This window comes from Kogia breviceps, chromosome 2 (genome assembly GCF_026419965.1).
Source record: "Kogia breviceps isolate mKogBre1 chromosome 2, mKogBre1 haplotype 1, whole genome shotgun sequence".
Lineage (NCBI taxonomy): Eukaryota > Metazoa > Chordata > Mammalia > Artiodactyla > Physeteridae > Kogia > Kogia breviceps.
Genome location: NC_081311.1, coordinates 195,561,387 through 195,589,151, shown reverse-complemented (window position 1 = coordinate 195,589,151; position 27,765 = coordinate 195,561,387). Strand labels below are relative to the sequence as shown.

The following is a 27,765-nucleotide window of genomic DNA, read 5'->3' as shown; positions in this document are numbered from 1 at the left end:
GCAGTGAGAATGGTTTGGAAATCCCACCTTCACCTGCTCTGGGGACAACCGGAGACGGTTCTGCGGATGGACTGAGCGTCGTCGGAAGAGTTTCCCTGCTCTCCCCCCGCCACTCCCCCTGCTTGTTTCTTGGGCTTGGAGATAATTCCTCCTTTTTGACCCTCTGCTGGGCTCTGCTCCAGGCCTTGCTGGGTCCCTCCCCATCCTGGGCCAACAGGCCCTGATGTGGAAAGGGTGAGGGTAGAGGGTGTGGTGTCACTTCCTCTCTGAAACCCCCCGGATGACCTCCTGGCTGTGAACACTCCCTGTGCGCTGCACCCGCACCAGCACTGTCCCCACTGGCGGCCACCCTCCCTCACCCTGGTGCATATCAGGGTCACTGGTAGATGCCTCCTGTCCCTTTAAGAGCGGGGTCCCTGGAAGCAGAGTCCAGACAGCAGCTGGGCTCCTCTGGTTACCCCAGCACAGTGCCTGGCCATGGACCCGCCATCCGCGTGGGAGGAACTGAAATGCAGTGAAGACACAAAGGGGGCTCCAGCTCCTCCGGGCTGAGAAGAGCTGCCGGACGTACGTACACACACTGGCGGGGAGCGGGAATGAAGTTCCCCTTTGCTCCGCTGTCTTGGCTCTGGGGCGACGTCACCTTACAGTCAGGAATCTGCTCTCCAAATGGCAAGGGAGGCTTATTTCAGTGGGAGGAAAGAAAGGGACACTGATTATTGAAGAACAGTGCTTTTCTTACAAACTAAATTAGAAGTGGTTTGCCTCGCTGCGGTGGGGTGGGCCCGCTGGGGAGAGGCAGGCACGTTCTGTATTCAGACCACCTAGGAAATTCCTTAGGGTGAAGCCAAAAGCCAGTGATGACTACAGGTATCCAAGATTTTGAGAGTCTCCAGGGATGCCCTCCGGACCCCAGGATCCGAGTCCAGCTGTAGCTCCTGGAGAGCTGAGAGTCAAGAGTATAATCGGGAGAGGACGGGGACCCTCGAGGCCAGGCCCGCGCCCTCCGCCCGCCCTGGGCAGCGTGTGCTGAAGAAGGCCCTGCCCCGCGAGCTGACTGCGGGGCGAGGGGCTCACAGGGGCTGTGGACTTCACCCCCCTGTGTGTGAATCCAGAAGGTGGCAGGCGGCTACGCCCCTACCCCCACATACAACCAGGGTCAGCTGCCTCTCCCCTCAGGCGGTTTCCCTAAGCTCCCAAAAGAGCTTAGTGGACGCATTGTTGACTCATTCTTGAGTCTCCATTACTTACAATTCCGTAATGTAGGAAAGTCCAGCTTTTTCAGGTAACGTGCAGACATCTGCTTCATAATGATTCCTAAAATGATAGCCAGGAAATGTTCATCACACGAATATTAGGTCAGTGAGAGATTTGGTTTCACCTTACGAGGGTCCCTGTTGAGGGTTTAGTTGAGGATGCTTAGTTGAGAATAGGGTCTGTAGGAAGCTCCTTGGGACACACAGACAGGGACTTCCACCTGAACCCAGTTCCCAACACCTGTCCCCCTGCTCCAGGTCTGGGTCTGACCCGATGGCCTTCAAGTTCCCTCCTGCATCAGGAAACACCTGCCAGGTTACATGCAGCGATTCTGATCCTTGACAAGTTACTTTTAACATAGGCCATTGTTTCTAGCAAGAAGCTGTAGGGAACGGCGGGCTTTTTCTGAGTCTACAAAAAACAAGTGGCACCCGGAGCCGTGGAGGATGAGATCCTGGAGAGCAGCTGCTCACAAACAGCAGTCCCATCTGTCTGAGGCTGCAGGGTCTGCCCAGAGAGGGTAAGTGCACATATCAAAGTCACACAGCAGATTAGTAGCTGAGCAACTTAAGGACCTTCAGTCTTCGGTTATTCTTCTCTGGCCCAGAGAGATTATACATTTACCCACAACCTGTCCAATACAGTAGCCACTGCCCACACATGGTCCTTGAGCACCTGAAATGTGGCTAGTCTGAATTAAGTGTAAAGTGCCTCATGGATATTGAAGACACTACCCCGAAAAGGTAAACTATGGCATTTATAATTTTATATTGATTGCATGTTGAAATGATGATGATTTGGATCTACTGGGTTAAATAAAATCTATTACATTTGGTTTCACCTCTTTTCACATTTTTCAACAGAAATCTTAAAAATGGGTATGTGGTTTGCATTCTCTTTCTGCTGGACAGAGCTGGTCCCAACACCTCACGTCCAGAAGGTGAACGCAAGGTCACAGGATGAAGCCCCAAGCCCCTGGGGGCCACCTCCCATGGGGCCATCCCCGCTCAGCGTCCTCACCAAGACAGAGCACAAGGTTATCTGGAAACTGGTCATGTCCTTGGGACATGCAATGGCATCACTTTGGTCCGAGGAGCTCTCCAGGGCCTTCCAGCCCCAGAAGTGCACACACTGAAACACGGTAGCCACACAGGCCTGGAGGGACACAGGACAGAACAGCAGGGGAGGTGCCAGGCAGACCCAGGGGGTTCACACAAGGGGTGGGGCTGCCAGGACTGGCGTTCCATCAGTAAACTCGAGCGCGGCCCCCAAAAGCCTCAGGGAGCCAGAGAAGGGCAGGCTGGTGGGCCCTGGGAGGGTGCCTGGGACCCAGGGCCACCAGCCCACGCCACGCCTGTGTGCACAGTTACTAAAACCCCTTGGGAGCAGGTGCAGCCACCCTCGGCCCCTCAGCCATTAGCCAGCACCTTGGTGCCCTCAGCAGCCCCACCGGGGACCTGCCCCTCCAGGAGACCGGGGCTCAGGAGCCTGGCTGCGATTGGCTGGATGGGAGTGACCTTTCTCACCCCCTCCCCCAGGTCCCCTCCACCGGTTCTTGCTGTCCCTGTGCCCTGCAGCAACCAGGCCCCCCGGTCTCCGGCCTCCGGTGGGGTTAGGCCACGGGAAGATGCTGATTGGAGGGCCGGGAGGGAGGCCGGGGTACCTATTCCCCCGGGAGAAGGACGGGCGGCAGCACCCACTGGTGCCCCAAGCCGTGTGGGTCTCTCCTCTCTGTGGCTCCTTCATCAAACCCTCTCGGTCACCTTTCTGGGTGTGCTGTCACTTCCTACCTCGATCCCCAGCCCTACGTGGAAGCCTCAGCTCTCAGCAGCAAGATTGAGGGGACTAAGCTTGGGACCCCAGAACTGGGGCTACGACAGTAGTTGAACACGCTCTGTTGAGGACTCCTCGTTTGGGGCCAGCTGTACCCCCACGGCTCCCTTTCCTCGTCCCCTGCCCCCACCCCACTGAACTCCACGCAGGAAGCTTCTCCCCAAACCCTCGCTGTCCTGACGCTTCAGCCCTGCGGCCATCCCTCGGGGGGTGTGCCCTGCGCCACCGCGCACAGCCTCCTCCGGCCCCCGAGGCAGAAGAGACCTCACCGCTCTGCAACGGCGAAGAGTTTGGACGGCTCTGGACACTTTCAGTCACCAGTGTGCCATCAGCCTGCCCGTGGGCTGACACCTGTGGGCAGGGTGTCGTGTTCAGTTCTTTCTGGGGCCCCCTCAATGCAGCACATGCTAGGGACAATGAGAACACAGCTGGGGTCCATGAAGCACCTACCGTATGCCAGGCACCACAGTAGGGATATTACACGTCACAGGCCATTTAAGTCCATACGGCATGAGGTGGACCAAGGACCATGGAAGCCACGACCCCCAGAAGAGGATGGGGGCTGCGCAGCCAGGCTGAGCAAGGTCCCAGCCCCCAGAGACGGCCCGGGCACCCAGAGACCATGGCCCACACAACCTTCCCCTCGTCACCTTGGCGATTCTGGAGGAGGCGCTGAAAATCTTCTCCGTGTCTGAGCCCTGCAGCTCCTCCTTACATTTCTCAACCTCCAACTCCTTGGAAGTGCCCCAGGAGGAGCAGGTCTGGCTTGCTGGTGGGAAGACAATTTCAGACATGATCGGGCAGGATGAAGGGTCCGCATAGCGGCGGCCTCCGGACCCAGCCCTCGGGGACGCCCTGGTTCCACAGGCCTGGGCTACCCTCCGGCATCTGGACATCCTATCCCATTGCCTTTGCCCCTCGAGCCACCTCTGTGCACAGCTCAGCTGGATGCTCTGCCAGCTTCCAGCTGCCACCGTGCCGCCAGCCGCAGCGGGTCCTCAAAGTGTAGCAACAATCGACGAGAGGGGGTAGAGGGGGCAGGGAACGGAAAGCGCCAAGGTATGGGATCAGAAGGGCATAAACAATGTGGTCTGACGGTTGCAAGGCAAATTTAATAACAAAGCATAGTCATATATATACCCCTAAAGCAGGGACTTTGCATAGACATTGTGCCCTAAAGCAGAAACTTTGTATAAACATTTTTCTATAGAACTGGGCTTCCCTCTCGGCTAGTCGCCACCATATCTGCATCAGCGGGTTTACTGCTTGTTCCACAAAGGCAGCAACTTCCCCTCCAGGGTTGCTTTTCCTAGCTTTAGGGAACAACCAGGGACTCTCAGTAACTGAGCAGGTCTCTGGAGCAATCTGGCCAAAGGCCATCTCCTTTTTTACGTTCAAACCATAAAGTCCAGGATGCATACCGAGGATATTACAATCGGGCCCTGAGGCTTATGAGGGTCCTAATGGCGCCTTCCTCAGAGGGCAATGCTCGCCACACCACCGCAGAGGTCAACTCTCCCCGTCTGAAGGTCTCCCCACGGCATTCCCCTCTGAGCTCATCTCTGGCCAGTGCTGCCGCATCCTTGGCATCTGTGAGCTGACCCTGTTCCACCGGGGCCCCTCAGTGCCCAGCACATGCCCTCGGTGAGTCGAGGTGACCCAACGAGCCTCTCCTTCCAGAAGCTTCCATGGCTTCCCAGTGAGCTGTGAACCCCCTCCGCCATCCCTGCTGGTCACCCTTGTTTGTCTACGCAGAGAGACCACACTCCCCTCCAGGACAGCCTCATAGCCGACACCCCTGGTGTCAGCGACCCTCCCGGCCTGGAGACGCCGGTCCTGATGACCCACCCTCTCCATACCATGAAGATCCAGGAGGCTGGAAAGGACTTCCATGGAGGCCAGGCGGGTTCTTCCGTGCGAGTCACGGGTGCATGGGGCGATGAGTCCGACCGGAGTGCCAAACTGCCCCAGCCGCAGAGGGATCTGAGGGCCGGGAGACCTCAAGGCTCACACCCTCTGTCCGGCCGAGCACACCAAGGCAGTGCGACCAGTGGTCAGAGAGCGTGAACCCTGCTCTGAAAGCACCCCTGTCTGGGAAGCCCGAGCTTCCATCCCCAGGTCCCACAGCTGGGCCCCGGGAGGCCAAGCAACCAAGATCTGACGAGTCTTCCCAGGACACACCCTGTGAGGCCGGGCCCAGGTGCTATGTCCTGGGCACCCGCCTCGTTCCTATAATGAACCCTGGCTTCAAATCTGGACTTGCCCGCTCACTAGCTGTGTGACGTGGGTAGGTTCTCCGCTTCGGGTCCTCTTGTTCCTTATCTGTAAATCACAGAAGACGACGGTGCCCCTTCTTTCAGGGAATGCCCTGAGAACTGCGACAGAGAATCCAGGTGATGCACTCGGCACAGGACCTGGCCTCAAATGTTACTTAGCACTAGTCGTGGCCCCAGCTTCGCTTTACTGGGCCTGGGTCCCACCTGAATGGTGCTCCAGGACTGGAGTCCTGCCCACCTGTCCTCATGCTTCACCAGCCCCGAGATGAGAGTCCTGTCCCCACACCCCAGCCCCAGGACACCATCGTCCTCCTGCCAACGCCATCCCTGATGACCAGACAGTCAAAGAGTATGAGGCCAACAAATGTAGCAAGAGAGGTCTCATGGAGCTGCGTCACGTGCCCCATCAACAAAAAACCTTGTTGCTTTTCTAGATTTCGTGATGTTAGTGGTATTTGTCAAGCTTTGTGAAATTTGTGATTTGGTAGTGATTTATTTTCTCATTCTAAGTAAATACTCACTTTCCTGAGCAGTATGGTATTCATAGTTGTGTATCCCTTTTTCTTACAGAGTCCTCACCCCGTGTGAACCTCTCAGGCCCCACAGAATCCGGAGCCACACCAAACCCGGCCCGACCCTCTTCCTCACCACCCCCGAGCCCCAGGGCCAGCGTCTCCCAGGGTCTCCTTCGCCACTCCCAAGTGAGGCAGCCTCTTCCCAAGGGACTCTCCGGGGGGCAGAACTCGATTTCAAAAGTGTTTCCTCTTCTGGGATAGAGACAGGCATTTCCCTGTGGGTGTCAGGGCAGCAGGCTGGGGGGTCGGGGGCTCCTGGACTCACGCAGACACTGACGCTTTGGACGTAGATCTGCATGAGATGGAGGTGGAGGTTGATCGCCTTCTCCCGCTCCCATTCTTTCTCCGACAAGATCCACTTTTCCAGGAGCTGTGGGGAGAGCCCGGAACACAGAAGGGGATGTTAAAATCCTGAGGCCAGCCCTTTCCTGGCCACCACTGCTCTCCTTGTCTTTCCCACTCAGAGTGTGACTTTCAAAGCTCTGGGGGGGGTTCCAGATACTTCTGATTTCATATAATATTGTAGTAATCAAGACAGGAGGACATCAGTGTAAAGCCAGACAAAAACATCATAGCGCAGAATAGGTGTCCAGAAATAGACCCACACATATATGATCAATTGATTTTTGACAAAGATGCAAAGGTAATGCAATGGAGAAAAGATAGTCTTTCCAACAATTGGTGCTGAAACAACGGGTTATCCATATGCAAAAAAAATTAAAATAAAATAAACTTTGATCCATATTTAAAAACAACTCAAAATATATCACAGACTTCATTATAAAACCTGAAACTACCAAGTTCTAGGAGAAAATCTTTGTGATCTTGGGTTAGGCAAAGATTTCTTAGACATGACACCAAAAGCATGATCCATAAAAGAAAAACATGATAAATTAGACTTCATCAAAATTAGAAACTTCCACTCTTCAAAAGACACTGTGAACTTAATGAAAAGGCAAGTCACAGACCAGGAGAAAATATTTGCAAATCATATATCTGATAAAGGACTTGTTTCCAGAATACATACAACCTCTGAAAAATCAATAACAAGAAAGCAAACAATCTAATTTTTTTTTAAAAAACCCTCCCAGAACCCTTCAAAAATACCAAGATTATGAAAGACAAAGACTGAGAAATTGTTCCAGATTGACAGAGAAAGACTAAAGACACATGATCATGAAATGTGATTCATAATCCAGAGTAATTCCTGGGTCTGGGAGGAAATAACTGTAAAGGACATAATTGGGACAGTTAGTGAAATGTGAATATAGAATGTAGATTAGAATATACCATGGTATCATTGTTAGATTTCCTGATTTTGAACATTGTGGTGTTATATGAGAACATTCTTATTGTTGATGTCTACAGCTAACTCTCCATGATTCAAAATGGTGTGTGTGTGTGTGTGTGTGTGTGTGTAATAAGAAAAGAAAATGTCACAAAATGTTAAGAATCATGGATCTGGGGACTCCCCCGGTGGTCCAGTGGCTAAGACTCCACGGTCCCAGTGCAGGGGGCCCGGGTCCGATCCCTGGTCAGGGAACTAGATCCCACATGTCACAACTAAGAGTTCACATGCCGCAACTGAAAACAAACAAACAAAAAAAGAGCCCGCATGCCGCAACTAAAGATCCCACATGCCGCAAGGAAGATCCCACACGCAGCAATGAAGATCCTGCATGCCACAACTAACACCCAACGAAGCCAAACAGATGGATAAATAAACAAATAAATATTTTTTAAATATTTAAGAATCGTGGATCTGGGTGAAAGGTATACAGGAGTTCTTTGTAGTATTCTCACAACTTTTCAGCCAATTTGAAGTTTTATCGAAATAAAATTACCAAATCAATTTGTAACGCGTACCCCTGTTTCCCACGGAGAGTCTGGCCCTCAGGCCAGTGTTCTGGGAGGGGCGGCCATCCCTGGCTCCTGGTCCTCTGCCAGGCAACTCACGTGCACCATCTCCTGCAGCCCCTTGGGGTCCAGCTGCCTCTGCACGAGGCCCTCCATCAGCTGCTCCAGGGCATGCAGGGAGCTCACATACAGGGTCTGTGGCCAAGAGAGGGGAGAACTGGGCAGCAATGGGGGCTCACACAGCCACCCACCAGGACTCTGTGCCGGTCCACACCACGGTGAAGTAGTGTGAGATGGTCTGATAACCGCCCTCTGATTTCTGCTCAGATTGAGTTCTTTATATGTAGCTTCTCATGTGACGTGTAAGACAACCTCAAGAGGAGCCCATTTTGCAAAGGAGGAAACCGAATTCCTGGAGCCCAGTTCTCCTGACCCCTCATCCAGAGCCAGGACCTTGAGACACAGATGGCTCCCTGTCCACAAAAGATTTGTCCTGCTTTTCCACAGCCTTATTGGGAAGCAGCCATGCAGTCAGGGACTACATTTCCCAGGACCCCTTGCATCTAGGTGGAGCCACATGACTCAGTTCTGGCCAATGGAAGGCAGGCAACACAGCTCATAAATCCTCCAGGCCCTCTCTCTCAAGCTGGTTATCACTACCCACAAGGACCTTTGGAGCCACGGACTAGACACGGTGAGGGATCTGTCAGCCCAGGTCCCTGAAGAACTGCACGAAGCAGCCCCCTCTCCACCGCTGCTGCCAACTGGACTTCACTCGAGTGACAAATACACTTTCATCTTGTAAAACCATGAAGATTTCAGAGTTTATCTGTTACAGCAGCTAGCATCACCTTACACTTACTGATAGAGCCTGCTGCACTTTGCTGCCTCTGACCACTCACAGGTTCAGGATGGTAGGCTCTTGGCACTGCTCCTGTTAATGTAAACTTCTAAGTCCTGACCCAGAAGATGAGGTGGCCCAGAGGGACCTACCTTAATGGACTCACTGTTCTCTCCTGGGGGCTGGAGAGAAATGACAGAGTGTATACTAATATCCACCAGCTCACTGTTTTCCTCTGTCGAGTAGAAAGGCTTCAGTTTGCTAGGGAAAGAAGTGACAAGAGGGGTGGTCGGTGGAGAGGTGAGAGCCTGCCACCCGCTGCCCAGTCTGGGGTGTGGAGGCATGTCACAGAATGAGGGGGAGGCCAGCGTCTCCGGTTGGGGGTTCAGGCAACCATCTCTCCCCAAGGGCCCCGGCTCCACCCACCGGTGGCCAGGGACTGTCTGTGACTGAGCGGGAGACTCAGGGGTCCAAGGCCACCTCTCTCCTTGTTGCCTGCTGTGAGCCTCCCCGTCTCCTATTCAGAACCATTTCATTGGTCCTCGCTGAACCACAACCATAGGCTCTGCCTGCCAGGCTGCTCCTGGCCCAGGAGTTTTCAACTGTAATACCTGGACCAGCAGCTGCACCTCGGAGCTTATTAGAAATGCACATTCTATGGCCGCACCTCAGAGCTACTGAATCAAAAGCTCAGGAGTGGGGCCCAGCCACGTGTGTCTTCATAAACCTTTGGGGGTGGTAGCTAGCTGCTTGATGCACACTAGCTCATTCTCTCTTTCTGTCCCCTTCATGGATAGATCTCAAGCCTATGTGCACGTTAGACTCATAGGAGGGCTTTTTAAGGGGCCCAGGGGCCATGCTTGGCTCCAGGAATCCTTATTTAAAGGTCTGCAGTGGGACAGGGTATCGGAATTGTTACAGATTCCCCATCGGCTCTATGGTGCCTCCTATATTTCATCCTGCTGGGACCTCCAGTTCCTTCCCAAATCCAGTAATTTCTTTTAAGCCCAGGTCAAAAGTCAAAAGCCAACTCCCACGCTAAGCCCCTTGACAGCCCATCAGCTGAATCACATCTTGTTAGTAGCCCCCTTTCTGGTCTTAGATTTTTTTTCCTTTGTGGTTCACCTACAAATAGTCAGCTCTGACCTATAATTCCTTGTGTATGCGTTTCTTATCTCCAAGTCCCTAAGCAGATGTATGTGAATTTTATTTAAAATCTGCCTAGGGCTTCCCTGGTGGTACAATGGTTAAGAATCCGCCTGCCAATGCAGGGGACAGGGGTGCGAGCCCTGGTCTGGGAAGATCCCACATGCCGCGGAGCGACTAAGCCCGTGCACCACGACTACTGAGCCTGCGCTCTAGAGCCCGCCAGCCACAACTACTGAGCCCACATGCCACATCTACTGAAGCCCACACACCTAGAGCCCGTGCTCTGCAACAAGAGAAGCCCCCGCTCACCGCAACTAGAGAAAGCCCGCGCATAGCAACGAGGACCCCACGCGGCCAAAAATAAATAAATAAAATAAAATCTGCCTATGTGCACCCTTTTAAAGCGACACCTAGCTCTGCTATGCGCCAAATATGAATATGAATATGAATCTGCCCCAAGAGAAGAATTCCTAGCAACGACCCAGCCCCTTCAAATACTCATTTTACAAGTAAATGCCTAACTTCTTCCCACTCTCCCTGCCCCACCAGTGGATGGACAATTCCAGGAAGGCGACCGTCAGGCATTCTATTGCTTTGTATTAACTGTATCAACACCGTGTCAATAAACAGACTTCTTGACTGAGCCCAACCCGAGTTGAAGGATGCCATCTCCTGGCTGTGCTAGTCTATGTCACTGTGTGATTTCTAGCTCAAAACATCCCCTGATGGACCAAAGGACAACCCAGCCACCTGCCATTCACCTCCCAATCCAAGGAGAAGGGCCCAACTTGAAATATTGCTGAGAATTATTTTTAAAAAGAGCAGGTGGAAGCGGACCCCCATCTCCTAGGAAGACCCACTGCCCCAGGAGCTGCCACCCAAGACTCCAGCTACAAAGGCAAGGGAGGGCAAAGGAGGTGCAACCTCCCCCAGAAAAGCACTGAGGGGTTGTCTTAGGCTTTACCTCCACCCCAGAGAGGCGCTTGGGGCCTGGTTAGGGGCCCAGCTCACCTCAAGTATGAGAGGGCATCCATGGCCATGGTCCGCACTGGAGAAACCAGTCTGTCAGTTGGTTCTGCCTTGATGGTCACCTGCCCAGACAGCAGGGCAGTGAGCCGTCAAGCCACCCAGAGCCCCGGGATGGGAAAGAGAGGGGCTTGGGCCAACAGTGGCCACGACGGCAGCCGCACTCCCAGGGTTAGAGCCAGGAGGACCTGACCTTGTGTGACGGGCTCTAACACCCCATGCCGCCTCCATTCTTTTTACCATCAGTTGGTCTTTGACATTTTAGGGGAGGCAGCAAAGTCTCGTGGAAGGAGCGGGGAGAAGATGGGCCGATGCTTCTCACTCGGGTCTGGCAATGACTGGCTGTGTGCCCTTGGGCAGATCACTTCCCCCGCCTGAGCCCTGATGTGTAAGATGAGGACCTGGGGGCCTGGTTCACAGGGCTGGGCCAGGCTGGCGCGAAATTACACGTGCGTGTAGCGCTCAACCCCGAGCAGGAGCCTAATGAATGTTTGTTTCCTTCTCAGCGCCTCCGGTTCTACCCGCATCTCTCTTAAATCCAGGCTGCTTCCAATGCAGCTGGAGCGATTTCCAGGGGCCAAGACCTTGCAAGGGAGTGGGGAGGCCTGGGGACGAGGGACAGTGGTCGCCCCACAGTTTCATCGGCCCCTGCCACCGCCTCTTGCCTTTAGACAGTTGACACTTTCTAGATCTTAACAAAGTTCAGTGCAAAGATAGCTTTGTCCTGCTTACAGCAGAGCCCTGTCCCCTGGTCCCGCCTATGGAGAAACCTCAGGGCTGAGTCCGTGGGCCTCTGTCTCCCAGCCCTGAACCAGCCACCTCGGGGGCAAATCAGGGCCCAAGACGGGAGGGGTCTTCAGCTCTGGCTTCCGGAATGTTTCCTGGCCATGAAACCCTTTATCGGACAATACGAAGGTCCTACCCAGAGCTCCTTCAGTTGGATCAAAGCAGAACTGAGACAGGAGGGGCTTCAGAGACCCCTGCCTGCCGCCTTGTGCCTCAGATGCCCTCGGGACCCCTGGCCAGGGGGGAGCCGGTCAGCAGAGTGAGATCTCCCAACCGCCCAGGGTGGAGGAAACCCCCCACCCGACCCAGCTCACCACGATGACGCCAGTAAGGGTCGCCTTCGGGGCAAACTGGAAGTCCTCCAGGTCCTTGAGGTTCTCGACAGCGTCGGCGACCTGCACCGCACTCTTCATGAAGGCCATGTTGAGGCAGCTGTCCTGCGCCCAGACCATGACGAGGGGAGGACCAGGCTGTGAGGGAGCCCCGAAGGCCCCAAGCCCCAGCCTGTGCTCCCGGACCCTGTGGCCGCATAGGACACTGCTTCCCCACGCCGAAGAAGAGGCGGTGTCAGCAGCGCTCTGAGAGACGGCTAGCCCCGTTCTGTCCTGCAGCCACCTGGCGGGGACGTGGGCCAGGTGCTGGACAGGGCACAGCCCTCCAGTGACCCCCAGAAGTGCCGCCTCCCCGAAGCCCTCCACGCTGTGCCCGAGGACACCTGCACTGACCAGGGGCTCTGAGCCCTGTGCGTCACCGCAGAGGCCGAGTAAGTTATGGACATCAAATCGTTTTTGCTTTTCAGGCAGGAGTGAACCCTGAGGACATTATGTTAAATGAAATTTAACACAGAAGGATGAACACTGTGTGATTCCAGTTACGGGAGATACCTGGGGTATCAGATTTACAGAGACAGAAAGCAGAAGGGAGGGGGCAGGGGCTGGGGAGGTGGAACGGGGAGCGGGTATCAGGGGGACAGAGTTCCAGGTCAGGAAGACGAAGAGCTCTGGAGATGGACGGTGGTGATAGCTGCTCAACTGTTTGAACGCGCCTGACACCAGTGAACTGCATGCTTAAAAACGGTCACGATGGCAAATCTCACGTGATGTGTACTTTACCATAGTTTTCAAAACAATAATAATAAAGGCATTTCTCCTTTAGTCTCTGTGTCTTCTCCTCCTTGCCTTTCCAAGAAAGTAGGCAGCCCCCTTCGCATCTCTGAAGACAAGCCCATTCTTGTCTCTTATGAAAGGGCTTGGGTCGGGTGTCAGGGTGGAGGGCAGGGGTGAGGGAGGGAGCGCGAGGGGTTGGGAGGAGTGGGTGGCTTGTCCTGTGACTTCAGGGACCCACAAGCATCCCACCCAGCGCTCGCGGGGGGGGCCGGTCCCCCCTCCCACTGCAGCAGAGAACAGCACAGATTGGGGCGATGGGCTTCCCAAATGCCGGGTGTCAGGTAGGACTCCTGCTGTCTCCCGGGTGGGGCTGGCGGTGCCCAGATAACGATGCAGAGCGGCTCTCCGCCAGCCTGGCTCAGAGAGGGCATCCCCTGGGCCCTGTGGGTCCACGGCGTCCCGGGGTTACCTGGCAGCTGCTGGAGGAGTGGCGAATGATCTTAGCAGTGAGGGGGTTGTCCCCGTGGGTGAGGAACAGCTGCAGGTGGCAGTACGAGGCCACACAGCTGTACGTCTCCATGAGGGCACCCTCGACTGTCTCCCGCCTCCAGGGACGGTCCTTCTGTGAGGCCAACGAGAAGGGGAAGAACAGGCCTTGGGAGGCCTTCAGCTTTTTCCTGGGCGCCTGAAATGCTCACTCATTTATTCATTCATTCAACACATCTTTATTGAGCACCTACTATATGCTACGTCCTGGCTGTACAGTAATGAGCAAGTCAGAGCAGGGCCATGACTGCCCGTTAGCTGGGGGTTTGCGTGGAACCCCTAAACAGAGGCTGTTGTGTCCTCCTTCACACCTTCTTCGCCTGACAAGCGTCTACTCAGGGCCGGGGGTTCCTGTGTCGCTGGGGATCCAGTGGGAACAGAGAGCCTCAGCCGTGCTCTCCTGGGAGGAGGTGCTAGAGGCCACCCAACCCACCGTGGAAGGAGGGGCAGGATTGCCCACGCTCTCCAGGCCTTGAGTAGAAGAAATCCAGGCCTCGGGTCCCACTTTGTGGAGAAGCTGAAGAAGCAGCGTGGACACTCCCGAGTCTCTCCTTCCAAACTACCAGACCTCCCAGGGCAAGGGACCGAGGTCAAGGCCAAAACCCTGGAGGCATCGGTGGACTCCAGGTGGTTACCCACCGGGGGGTCAGCCAGCCCAGGGCACCAGGCCCTGTGGCTGGGAGAGGCGGCCTCCAGAGACTGGCCACTGGCTGCCTGGGTCCAACTCCCCGCTTCACTTTGGTGAAGGAGACACCGAGGGGAATTTCTTACTGAGACCTAATAAGAGCCCCAGCTGGGGGCTGAGAACGCTGTTCCAGGAGGCCTCCAGAGAGCTGATTATGGAGCAAGGGTGCCTTACCCGCCAAGCGCCGATCTGCCAGGACTGCCCCGACTGCTGGATCCTCTCCTCGAAGCTGTGGAGGACGTTCAGCACCGTCTTCACCTGGCCCCGGGCACACAGGCCAAAGCGCAGGGTCACACCCTGCAGGGAGACCCAGCCAGGCGGGGGAGGGTGGCGGGCCAGGGGGCCGGGAGGAGCCCCATACACACACACACACACACACACACACACACACAGGTAAACACACATGCATGCACACATGTACACACACCCACGTACACGAGCACACACCACGTCCACCCAGGGTCCAGAGGGGACTGCGGGCGCCCTCACCTCCCAGTCGAAGCCGTTGCTGCAGTCTGTCTTGTACAGCAGCTCCAGCAGTAGCACCTCCACCTCGTCAGCCTCCAGGCCCGTGGCCAAGGTGAAGCCCAAGGCCCGGTACAGAAAGCCCTGGAGAAGTAGAGGGAGAAAGGGAGCTTCAGGCCTCCTGCTCTGCCCTCTGGGGTCACTGCCGTGGGGGGTTCACTACTCATTCCTCCAGATTACCTCACAGTCAAGGTTAGCATACTTTCGTCACCCAAAAAGGAAACACTGTACCCACCGGCAGCCACCCCACATGCCCCTAGTCCCTGGCAACCACTCATCTACTTTCTGTCTCATTAGATTTGCCTATTCTGGATATTTCAAAAAAGTAGAATCATATAATGTGTGGTCCTTTGTGCTCCTTTGCATCTGGCTTCTTTCATTTAGCACAGTGTTTTCAAGGGCCATCCTTTTTGTACCATCTATTAGTACTTCATTCCTTTTTATGGCTGAATAATACTCCATTGTATGGATATACCACATTCTGTTTATCCACTGATGAACATTTGAGTTTTTTCCACTTTTTGACTATATGAATAATGCTGCTCTGAACATTTATGTACCAGTTCCTGTGTGGACGTACCTTTTCACTTCTCCTAGGCATATATAATTAAAGAGTGGAATTGCTAGGTCATATTGTAACTCTATATTTAACATTTCAAGGAAATGCCACACTGTTTTTCGAAAACACTGCACCATTTTGTATTCACACCAGCGATATATAAGGGTTCCAATTTCTCCATATTCTTGCCAACATTTGCTATTACCTCTCTTTTTGATTATAGCCATCCTTGTGGGTGTGGAGTAATAACTTGATGTGGTTTTGACTTGCATTTCCCTAATGGTAATGATCTTGAATATTTTTTCATGTGATTACTTGCCATTTGTGTATCTTTTCTGAAGAAATGTCTATTCAGATCCTTCTCCCATTTTTAAACTGGCTTATTTATCATTTTATTATTGAGTTACAAGCCTTCTTTATATATTCTAGGTACAAATCCCATATCAGGGAGTAGATTTGCAAATATTTTCTCATTCTGTGGGTTGTCTTTTCACTTTCTTGATGGTGCCATTTTCAGCATGAGTTTTTAGTTTTATGATGTCCAATTTATCTATTTTTTCTTTCATCACTCGTGCTTTTGGTGTCATTTCTCAGAATGGTTTGCTCAAGCCAAGGTCATGAAAATTTATGTTTATGTTTTATTCTAAGAGTTTTATAGTTTTAGCTTTTATATTTAGGTCTACGGTTCATTTTGAGTTAATTTTTGTGTTCGGTATGAGGAACAGGTCCAACTTCATTCATTTGTAAGTGGCTATGCCGTTTTCCCAGCATCATTTGTTGAAAAGACGATTCTTTCCCCCACTGAATTGTCTTGGCACTCTTGTTAAAAATCAGTTGACAGTAAATATGAGATTTATTTCCAGACCCTCAATTCTATTCCATCAATGTATTATCTATCCTAATGCCAGTATCACACCGTCTGGTTTACTGTAATTACGTAAGAAGTCTTGAAATTGCAAAACCTGAGACCTCCAACTTTGTTCTTTTTAAATCGTAACTGTTGGCTATTCTGGGTCCCTTTTATTTCCCTGTGGATTTTAGGATCATCTTGTCAATCTCTGGTGGGTACAGGCCAGCTGGGATTATGGTAGGGGTCATGTTGAATCTGTAGATAAATTGGGGAGTGTCGCCATCTTAAAGATACTGTCTTCCAATCCATGAACATGAAGTGCTTTCCACCGATTGAGACCTTCTCTGATTTTCAGCAATGTCTATAGTTTTGTAAAGACCCTTTTACAATGAAATATACACACGTGGTGATCATGAGCCAGTGGCTGGATGTGTCAGGGGTGAGAAACGAATCTGCAGGGGGTGGTTGGGGATGGGTGTGCAGCAGGGTTTGATAGAAGGTGTCCTGCTCCTCTACCTCCCTCTACCAAAGTTGGGGTCCAGCTCCGAACCCCAGCTTGCCCACATTTTTGTTCCCCCTCTAGGCCTTATCTTGGCCTTCTGTGGTTCTGTGTCATCCTCATCCTTCTCACTATTTACCAAAACTCGTTCAGACATCTCACTCCTTGCCTGTTGCCCCTGTTATGACAACACTTCAGGTGGGAAGTGAGGTGAGAAGACTGGGGAAGCTGGTGGCTGGAGCAGCCGGCTCCAACAAAGCAGGTTCTTAAGGAAAAACAAAACAGAACAAAACACTGAAAGCCACTGATCTAGACCAGCCAGCCATCTCTCCTCCCAGGACCCTGTAGGGAGCCACAGATACAGCTGGTCTCACACCCAACGTGACCCTCTCCAGCTTTACTGTCCCTGGAGTCCCCTCCCTGTCTGAACTTCCCTGCCTCGGGGAACCAACCTTCTCTAGGGAGGGGCTGTCGAAGCTCTCTATCTGGTTGTTCAGCTCTTTGCTCAGATGCAGGCCCCAGTTGGAACCCCGAGTCTTCCTGAGGGAGTTTCTCAGAAACTGGGGAGGCGGAAGACATTGGTGGGCAGTGCTCCAGGAGGGCTGTGCGACCTTGAGTTGTGACTCACCCTCCCTAGCCCCCTTCCCCAATCTCTGGACCCATGCGGCCCTGATCCAGGGCCAGTGTTCTGTGGGCTTGGGGGCTGGTGGGCAGGATGTCACCCTGTGCTGCTTCGCTGGGCTCTTGGTTCCCCGGGGTGGCTCATCTGCTGTGGACACACCTATACTCCCCAGGCCTTCTGATAGAAGGAGACTGTGTCCCTTGGAGGTTCCTAAACTTCCCACAGGCCAACCCCACAGAGACCGCCACCACCACCATCTCCCCACCCCGGCCTCAGCAGGTGGGCCCACACTCGAGGCCCCCTGCCCTCTGCACTCTGCTTCCCACATCAACCGCCCGCTTGGTGACCTCTCCACTTGGACATCTCTCAAGGGATGCAAACTCAATCCACGCAAAAGAAATTCATCTGAGCCCTAAGTTCTCTCTCCCCCAGTGTTTCCCGTCTCAGGAAATGAACACACTATACATACAGCTGTTCAAACCTGAAACCCGGGAGTCATTCTTGGGTCCTCCTGTTCCTTTGTCTCTCACACACAGTCCATCAGCAAGTCCGCCGACCAGAACCCCATCTACTACTCACGTCTGTCCTCCACTTGCCGACTGAGTCCCAGCCTGAGCCACAGACACCTCACAGTTACACACCTCCCACCCCCTCTCCGTCCACACCACAGCAAGAATGGGCTTCCTGGAAGTTTCATCAGGCAACTCTGCAGCTTAAAATCCCTCAATAGCTTCCTAGTGCCTTTAAATAGAGTCCAGACTCTTCGCCTCACCCACTAGGCCCTGCCTAACTCTCCAAGCTCATTTTACACCCATCACCACCCCCCTCTAGCTCCAGGCATAGTGACCTCTCAGTTCTTCAGAGAAACCAAGCTTTCTCCTGCCACAGGACCTTTGCACATTCAGTGCAGGATGGCTCCTTCATCACACAGATAATCATCATCTGAGTCTTCTGGTCACAGCTGAAGCATCGTCGCCTTAATGAGGGCCCCAGAGAGATGAGGTTCTCTTCCCCTCATCCTGATCTCAAAAAGCCACCTGGCTGTCCTCTTCATAACTGCCATCTCATATTATGATGATCTGTTTTCTTGTTTACTGGTTCACGGTGTCTTACTCACCTGTGGCCCAGCACCCACCCCAAGGCCTGCATGGAGCAGGCACTCGGCAGATGTTCGTGGAATGGAAAGGGAGGGAGGGACGGAGAAAGTGAGAGAACGGGGCCAGAGAGGGAGAGAGGAGAGAGAGGTTTGGAAGAGAAGGGATGACAGGAATAAAGACACAGAAATGAGAGGTGGAAACACAGAGAGAGAATCTTGGCAGCTGAGAGCAACAGAGAGACACACAGAGATGAAAAGGAGAGGTAATAAGAGAGAGAAATGGAAGGGGATGGGGGCAGAGACAAGGGAAGAGGCCCGGCAGGAACACGGGATGGCCTAAAGGGGTCAGATCCTGGGGCTGAGGCCCCACGGGCCCTACCATTGCCACCGGCCAGCTTCGCCAGGGTGATGGTGACAAATTCTTCGGCGAGGTTGAGGGGTCTGAGGCAGTGCTGCAGCTCATACACGACCAAGCTGAAGCGGTTTGGGGACAGGGCCGCCAGGGAGTCGCTGGTCACCTCTGCCCTCACGTAGCCCTCCACCTACAGGGGACGGGAGAGGGATGGGTGGTGTCACCACCGTCTGCTCCAGCCCTGCTGGGCTCCCTTGGACTTGCTCAGCCTACCTCCTGCCCCATGAGCTAACGGGACAAGGGCCTCGGGCATCCCAGGCCACACCTACCAAGGCCCAGCCCCTGGGTCAGTGCGCGGCAGGGCTCTACTACCGGCAGCATCTCCCTCATCTCCTTGGAGGCGACGGTGACCAGCCTCTGGACGCAGTGCTCCTCCAGCTCCCCCTCCTGCTGGAGGATCTCCTGGAGGACGCCGTCAATGTTGACTTTGTGCTGAGTGGAAATCCGGGGCACAAGGATGGCGGGTGGGGAGGTCCTGGACTGGGCAGCGGAGCCTGGGAGGGACCCGGCCCTGCCAAGCGCACAAATTCACCACGTTCTCCCTCCTCCTGGTCCTCCTCCCCAATAGTGTGAGATTATGATTTATAATAAGGAATTTATATTTGGTCTTCATCCAGTTTCTGGCACAGAGCCCCTAAAATCTTTGGGATTTCCTAAGTGAGGAGAGTGACAAAGGCGTCTTTTGTTATATTGAGATGATTTTTGGTCCACACCTAAGGATGGGGACTGGTCGGCAGGAGAACCTATCATCGGATTAGAGAATTGGAACTTCCATTCCCACCCACTTGACCTCCGGGGAGAAGAGAAGGGCTGGAAGTAGAATCAATCGCCAGTGGCCAGTGATTTAATCAACCATGCCTAGATAATGAAGCCTCCATAAAAACCCAAAAGGACAAGGTTCCGAGAGATTCTAGACTGGTGAACAAATAGAGATTTGGCGGGAGTGGCGTGCCCAGAGAGGCCCTGGAAACTTGGCGCCCTTTCCCAAACCCTCGCCCTATGTGTCTCTTACATCTGGTTGGTCCTGAGTTATAGCCTGTTGAAATAAACTAGTATCTAGTAGGTAAAATGTTTCTCTGAGTTCTGTGAGCCACTCTCATAAATTAATTGAACCCAAGGAGGAGGTCATGGGAACCTCCAAACTATAGCCAGTTGGCCAAACTTACGACTGGGGTCTGAAGCAGGCGAGGGGGTGGGGTCGTCTTATGGGACTGAGCCCTTAACCTCTGGGATCTGATACTATCTCCAGGTAGACAGTGTCAGAATTGAGTTAAATTGTAGCACACCTAGCTGGTGTCAGAGAATTATTTGGCGGCGGGGGGAACACCCACACATTGGATTTGGATGCAGAATTATCAACGCCTCATCTGGTAGATGACCTCACCATCGTGAAACTGCCTAAGACTCTGACCCCGGCTCCGCCACCTCTCACGCCACCCACTCCCTTCCTCCCATCAGGCTCATCCAACTGGCCCTGTCAGTGCAGCCTGCAAATCTGTCCTCTCTTCACTGTTTTCAGCCCAGCATATGCTCAGCTAGGCAGGTGTCAAATGGTCAGCGCACAGGGCCCTCCACAGATTTGGCACTGAGCCTCTTGCAAGTCCAAGAGGACATCATCTATTTTGCTTCTTAGATAGCTCTTGTCACAAGGGTGGACTCCTCTCCACGGGGGCTGTTACCTGCAAAACGCTCTGGGAAGATGGCCCCCTCCTCTGGCTGGTAAGGAGCCCACTTACCAACAGTCAAGACCTTAGCAAATGTGGGGACCTCGGGAGGAGAGGAAGTCAATGGAATTTATACATTCTATGAATGACATCCAGCACAGAGAGTCTTGGCCTTTCTTTCCTAGTCTCGATATAGCAAGTAATAGAGGCTTGTAAACTCCAGTGAGAGATTCCTCAAACCGTGTGGCCTTCGCTGCCTAGTCCCATGGCCTTTGTTTTCTCAACCTCTTCATTTTTTTAAAAATTGTTCCCTAAGGAGCCTTCTTAAGCATTTCTCCTAATTGCCCCCCACCCTGAAAATGTAATACCACAAAGATATTATACAGCTGATGATACATAACTGTGCTTTGTACATCAAAAACTAAAATATCCTTCGCACACACCAACCCCCGACCCCACTGCCCCAAGAACCAATTTTACCTGCTTTGGAGCAGTATCACCCCATTGAGAATTCACGCTCTCGATTTTCAAGGCAAACTCAAGGAAGCCTAGATGCGTAGCTAACTCTGTTGCTGCAGATATGTAAACAGCCAGGCAAATTATAATAAGCCCAGCCTAATTTCTGCAGTCGAAATTAATCTTCGGAGAATATTTACGGGCGCAAGAGAAAAATTGTCAAAGACTTGGAAAGTGGCATAAAACAGGCACTGGGTGGCCTCCCAGAGGCGGGCGTGGTGCTGTCTGGCTGCCCCTGCAGGATCATCCGGCCTGTGGGAGTGTGTGCCCTTGATCGCCTGCGATAGTCTAAGCTAGGCTACGTCTCCACGGAGATGGAAGGTAAGTTTTAGGAAACTGATGCTGAAAATGATTCCTGTGCGTGACAAAGAAAAGGAATTTTGTCTGGTAAAGAATGTACATCTCTATTAAGCAAAATCGTCATTTTAACAGATTTTAACATCTTACTGGTTCCTTCACTAAGTAAAGAATAACTAAAATGTTTACCACAGGTCAAGTTACAAAATATGCCTACTTGTTTACCATCTGTTTACTGCCACTGATCATTTATCATGGCCTGGGTATCAACCGTGGTTTTTAAAATCTTCTGTATCTCCTGATGCTTTGACTTCTCGCGGCCTTGTGGGCCCTGGAGAGACCGCTCAGGGTTATTCAATGCCTAGAGATGTCAAACAACTCACCGAGTCACCAGCAGGCTTGTCAAATACAAGCAAGTAGTCCAGAGCCCACGCACTGGCCACCTCTTCTATCAGGCTCTCACGCTCTGGATCACTATACACCTGCTCTAATCACCCCAGGGCCAGGGACCAGACCACTCAGGGCGCCAGACCTCACTGAAATCACCCACACTAGCCAATCGACGTCTGCTCGATCCGCCTCACCGGATGTTGCCCTACAGAAGCCACAGTAAACACTCCTGCGTGCATTTCCCCCTTACTCCCTCTACCTCCTGCCCGACCCTGGCTCTTCCTCGTGGGCCTGCGTGGCACGGAGTGCCCCTGCCTCTTGGGACCTGTGAGTAACAGACCATCTTTGCAAGGGCAACCATCTCCTGAGCTGTTGGTCTCACTATACCTGAATAATAATAAAACCTACGTTTTAAAAGACTTTTGCAAATTCTTTGCCTATATGCTCCTGGACCCCCACACACCTCCCTCAAGGCTGCCTCGTAGTTTCTTTCTATAAAATAAAGCTTGCTATTAAGAATTCCTATAAGGGGGCTTCCCTGGTGGCACAGTAGTTGGGAATCCTCCTGCCAGTGCAGGGGACACGGGTTTGAGCCCTGGTCCGGGAGGATCCCACATGCCGCGGAGCAACTAAGCCCGTGTGCCACGGCTACTGAGCCTGCACTCTAGAACCCGCGAGCCATAACTACTGAGCCCACGTGCCACAACTAGTGAAGCTTGCATGCCTAGAGCCCATGCTCCACAACAAGAGAAGCCACTGCAATGAGAAGCCCGCGCACCGCAATGAAGAGTAACCCCCCCGCTAACTGCAGCTAGAGAGGGCCCGCACACAGCAACAAAGACCCAACAGCCAAAAATAAATAAATAAATAAATTTATTTTTTAAAAAAGAATTCCTATAAGGACCTGCTCTGCTGCCCACTCTCAAAAGCTCAAGAATAGTCTAAAATTCAACAGGTCTCCAAGTGTGGTCCCCAGACCAGCAGCAGCGTCACCTGGGACCTTGCTAGAAATGCTGATTCTTGGGCTGCACCCCATACCTACTGAATCAGAAACTCTCATGATGAGCCCCAGAAATCTGAAGTTTTAACGAGTCCTCAGGGGATACCGATGCTCTGGTCCAAACTCGACCCTGTCACACAGAGCCCACCATGATCTCGGTTACATTTTCCATCACTCCCATCAGCTGCCTCTACCCCAGCCTCTGCCCCAGCAAACAGCCTTCCCACTGGCCAAGTACCCCTGCACCCTGCATCTGGTGTGCCTCTGTTCCCCCACATCTACCTGCTCCACCCCTGCTCAACATCTTTGTAACTCGGCTCACCTGCTCTAGAACGGTGGCTCCCGGACCCACTGCGTCAGAATACCGAGGAGCTTTGAAAACCTGTGAGTGGCCCAGGCCCCACTTGGGCCTCAAGGGCTGAGACCCTCATAATCTTGTCATTCTCTGTACCCCAGCACCTAGCCTGCATCCACAACAATCAGTAAATGTGTGCTGAGCAGTGGACGGACGTGCAAACAGGTGGCCAGGCTCAGAGGAGCGGCTGAGGGGGAGGAGGCCCTACCTCCGCGGATGACAGCGTCCATCCCCACAGAGGGCTCAGTGGTGGCCTTCTTCCTGATGATCACTGAGGCCAGCATCTTCCGCACGTCAGGACCTGACCCAGCAGCGTCCGTTTGGGTTGACTCGCTGTCCATGATGTTGAGGAGGTGTGTGACTTGTTGGAAAGCACCTGAGACAAAGGTGGCACAGGTGTGAGGCCGAGATGACCATTACAGGGCTTGTCCCTTGTGCTTCGGTCTCCCTGAGACCTGCACGGCTCTAGCTCTGCCTGGGGCATGATTGGGCAGGGACCTTCCTATCCACTGTACAGATGGACAAACTGAGATCTTGACCAGGACTTGCCCTCCAGGAGTTAGTGGCCAAAGTGAGGCAGGAGTGCAGGGAGGGGGTGACTTTCTTACCACTGTCGCCTGGTTCCAGAGGTTCCAGGTCCTCTGTCTCCTCTGACACGTCCTCATTTGACTCTGTTGGTGCTTCTGCCATCTCTTCCTCAAGCTCTTTTGAGATAATAAGATTTGTAAAATACTTGGTGTGTCGTCCCACCATAAGATGACCCCCTATGAGTGACACCCTGCATAACCCCCTTCCCTAGAGTGTGGGAGGAACCCGTGACTTGGTTAGACCCATATTCTAGCCAATGGAATATGGCAAAAGCGATGGGAACCTCCCACGATGCGATCACTGCCATGATGACATTATGTCATATAAGACTCCATCTTGGCAGACTGGAGAGAGATTCTCATGCTGGCCTTGAAAAGCAAACAGTGGTGATATAAACTGCCTATGGAGGGGGCCACGTCACGAGGAACTGAGGGCCTCCGTCCTACAACTACAAGGAACTGGATTCTGCCAACAACCACATGAGCTTGGAAGAGGACCAAGCTCCAGAAAGGACGCGGCCCAGACAACATCTTGAGTGCAGCCTGTGAAACCCTAAATAAATGACCCTGCTAAGCCAAGCCTAGACTCCTGACCACGCAAACTGTGGCGTAATAAACAGGTGTTATTTTAAGCCACTACATTTAGGTACTTTGTCACACAGTGATCGACAGCTACACTTGGTTAGGAAGGGCCTTTCCTCCCTCTTTTCTGGACACTGAGAACTCCCTCTTTTCTAGACACTGAAAACTAATGATTAATGAGAAATCCCCCTCGGCAGGTCTCATCGCTCCTCTAAAGGCTGCTCTCTCAACATCAGCAACTTCTTAAGGGCCGACAAACATCAACACAGGTGTCAACACTGAGGGATAAAAGCTCCCAGATCCTTTTTCCTCCTGAAGATAAAGAATTTCAAAGAAAGACAGGGCAGTGACCCTGTTTCCCGGAACCAAAAGTGGGGCCCATCATCTCACACAGGTCAGAATGGCCATCATCAAAAAATCTAGAAACAATAAATGCTGGAGAGGGTGTGGAGAAAAGGGAACACTCTTGCACTGCTGGTGGGAATGTAAATTGATACAGCCACTATGGAGAACAGTATGGAGGTTCCTTAAAAAACTACAAATAGAACTACCATACGACCCAGCAATCCCACTACTGGGCACATACCCTGAGAAAACCATAATTCAAAAAGAGTCATGTACCAGAATGTTCACTGCAGCTCTATTTACAATAGACAGGACATGGAAGCAACCTAAGTGTCCATCAACGGATGAATGGATAAAGAAGATGTGGCACATATATACAATGGAATATTACTCAGCCATAAAAAGAAATGAAACTGAGTTATTTGTAGTGAGGTGGATGGACCTAGAGTCCGTCATACAGAGTGAAGTAAGTCAGAAAGAGAAAAACAAATACCGTATGCTAACACATATATATGGAATCTAAGAAAAACAAAAATGTCATGAAAAGCCTAGGGGTAGGACGGGAATAAAGACACAGACCTACTAGAGAATGGACTTGAGGATATGGGGAGGGGGAAGGGTAAGCTGTGACAAAGTGAGAGAGTGGCAGGGACATACATACACTACCAAACGCAGGATGGATAGCTAGTGGGAAGCAGCTGCGTGGCACAGGGAGATCAGTGAGGCAGTTTGTGACCACCTAGAGCGGTGGGATAGGGAGGGTGGGAGGGAGGGAGACGCAAGAGGGAAGAGATATGGGAACATATGTATATGGGTAACTGATTCACTTTGTTGTAGAGCAGAAACTGGCACACCATTGTAAAGCAATTATACTCCAGTAAAGATGTTAAAAAAAAAAAAAAGAATGGACCTGAGGACACAGCGAGGGGGAAGGGTAAGCTGGGACGAAGCGAGAGAGTGGCACGGACATATATAAACTACCGAATGTAAAATAGATAGCGAGGGCTTCCCTGGTGGCGCAGTGGTTGAGAGTCCGCCTGCCGATGCAAGGGACACGGGTTCCCACCCCGGTGCGGGAGGATCCCACATGCCGCGGAGCGGCTGGGCCCGTGAGCCATGGCCACTGAGCCCACGTGTCCGGAGCCTGAGCTCCGCAACGGGAGAGGCCACAGCAGTGAGAGGCACGCGTACCGCAAAAAAATAAAAATAAAAATAAATAAAAATAAAATAAAATAGATAGCTAGTGGGAAGCAGCCGCATAGCACAGGGAGATCAGCTCGGTGCTTCGTGACCACCTAGAGGGGTGGGATAGGGAGGGTGGGAGGGAGACACAAAAAGGAGGAGATATGGGGATATATGTATACATATAGCTGATTCACTTTGTTATACAGCAGAAACTAACACACCATTGTAAAGCAATTATATTCCAATAAAGATGTTAAAGAAATAATAATAAAAGAAAATAAATTTTTTTAAAAAGTGGGGCCCAAAGGATATCTCTGTCCGTTGTAGCTGTGAGAGACAGTCCCGATCAACAGTCTGAGCAATAAAATAATGAATTTCTATGCATTACAGGACAACAGATCAAGACCCAGAGGCACCTAGGTCTAAGATTGCTTAATTAAAATTCCCACTTAATTTCCCATTGTCCACACCGCCAAGAGGGAGCTCCTCAGCCTCTGCTTGTCACCTCTCATACCAGGGAGCTGATGACCCTCAGTAGCCCATTTCTACTTCACTGAATCCCGGTGGTTAGAAAACGAGCTTCCTCTACATAATGCCAAACACTCATCCTCACAAAATTCACACATTTTTCCTCAGTCTGCCCTGTGGAGACATGTAAACCATGATGGAACAGACACCAGAAGGCAGTTATAACATGCCCTTTCTTTCACATTCCCCTTGGCCCTACCTCCCACTCCCTTCTGGGCCTTCTTTTCTCTTTCAAAGATTACTCAGTGAAATGGCTGCAGTTCCATCCCACAGACTCTGTGTGTCTGCAGTGAGCAGCTAAGCTTGGCTCTCCATGTTGTGGTGGATACAGATGTGGGCAGGACACATCTTTGTCCTCTGAGAGTCTGAAGACACAACACATGAAAGATTGTGGACTTAGAGCCAGAAGTGAATGTATCAGTTAGCCATTGCTGTGTAACAAACTACCTCAAAATTTAATGACTGAAAACAACAGTTTATTATTGTTCACAAGTCTATGGGTCAGCCAGGTAGTTCTGTTGATCTGGGCTGTGTCCAGTCAAGCATAACTGGAGTCACTCATGCATCTGTGGTAGCCAGTGGGTTAGATGAGGGTTGGCTGGTCTAAGATGGCCTCACACACATGCCTAGCAGTTGGCTTCCTATTGGCTGAAGTGACTAGGGTGATCAGGAACCATGTCTCCCATCATGCAGCAGGGCTGGCCCAGGTTGTTCTCAGAGCATCTGGGCAGGTTTCCAGGAGAGCAGGCAGACACACCAAGGCGTCTCAGGGCCTAGACTTGAACTGTACCTTTCACCTCTGCCACCTCCTAACAGCCAAGGGAGGTCACGGGCCAGTCCGGACTCAAGGGGTGGGGATATAGATTTCCCCTCTTGATAGGAAGAGCTGCAATGTGACATTGTTAAAGAACATGGCTATCAGAAGGGGTGGAGGAAGAGGTCCTTTTTTTTTTATTATTATATACATGGTGAGTGCAAGCCATGGCCAAAAGTGAGATGCCCCAAACACGTTATCTAGAGAGGATGCTAAGAAGATGAGATCCAGGAGAATGAAGTGGGTTCTGCTTGGTTTTCCAAATGAAAATACTTTTTTTCTAAGTATGACAGTAATACAGGACTCACATACAATGCACTCATAGACTCAGCCACTCTAGTGCTGTCACTCGACTGAGCTTCCCACATCTGCTTCTATGGGAACCAACCTGAAAAAAAAAAAACCACGGTATTCGTAGAAACCTGTGAGCTTAAATGCATGAAAGGGCCAGTAAGAAAGTGGAAAAAATGGAAATAGAGTATGTATACAGTGAACACATTTGGGGGCACCTTACCGGCTCACAAGGCTCCTGCTTCCCTGACCCACAGAGTCACAGTTACGGGGTCCCGGCGGCAGTGTTTTCCGTCTATAATCCCTCCCCCACCGCTCCTGATTGGACAAGGAGTGGACACCTGATCCAGCTGGACCAATCAGGTTCTTTCTCACAGGAATTCGGAACTCTGGGTAAGAGAGAATGCAGTGAGTCCCCTGTGGGATTTTGGGGCTGACGGTTCCCGGGACTGAGGAGCGGGGGAGACCGAGAGGAGAGGGAGCCCTAAAGCCGGCGCCCAGAGCGTGCAGGGACTGGAGGGGGCCAGAGAGGCTCCACTCAGCTCAGCTCCTCTGGAGGCTTGGCCGTGAGCCTCTCACCCTTAGGAAGCACGTCTCCTTACAAAATGACCTCTTTTTTTTGCTTAAGATATGCCAAGTTGGGTTCTCTTACTTGTAAACAAGAGGGTCTAAAAACTAGGAACACAAAGGTGCGCAGGAGCATGAACTGGG

The 27,765-nt window shown here is 52.2% G+C and overlaps 1 protein-coding gene across 1 annotated transcript; it reads right to left on the bottom strand.

Moving 5' to 3' along the window:
* Positions 1-824: 824 nt before the first annotated feature.
* On the bottom strand, positions 825-27,326 carry MROH2A (maestro heat like repeat family member 2A). The gene is given in 22 exon segments (XM_067023466.1): positions 825-946; positions 1,252-1,317; positions 1,566-1,668; positions 2,278-2,412; positions 3,741-3,859; positions 4,950-5,073; positions 6,207-6,311; positions 7,898-7,993; positions 8,792-8,900; positions 10,800-10,879; positions 11,915-12,037; positions 13,176-13,328; positions 14,112-14,234; positions 14,427-14,546; positions 16,823-16,930; positions 17,093-17,169; positions 17,572-17,676; positions 18,468-18,630; positions 18,813-18,963; positions 22,936-23,098; positions 23,331-23,426; positions 27,278-27,326. Coding segments are annotated over 21 exon segments (2,427 nt in total). The 5' UTR covers positions 23,413-23,426; positions 27,278-27,326.
* Between the last annotated feature and the right edge of the window lie 439 nt (positions 27,327-27,765).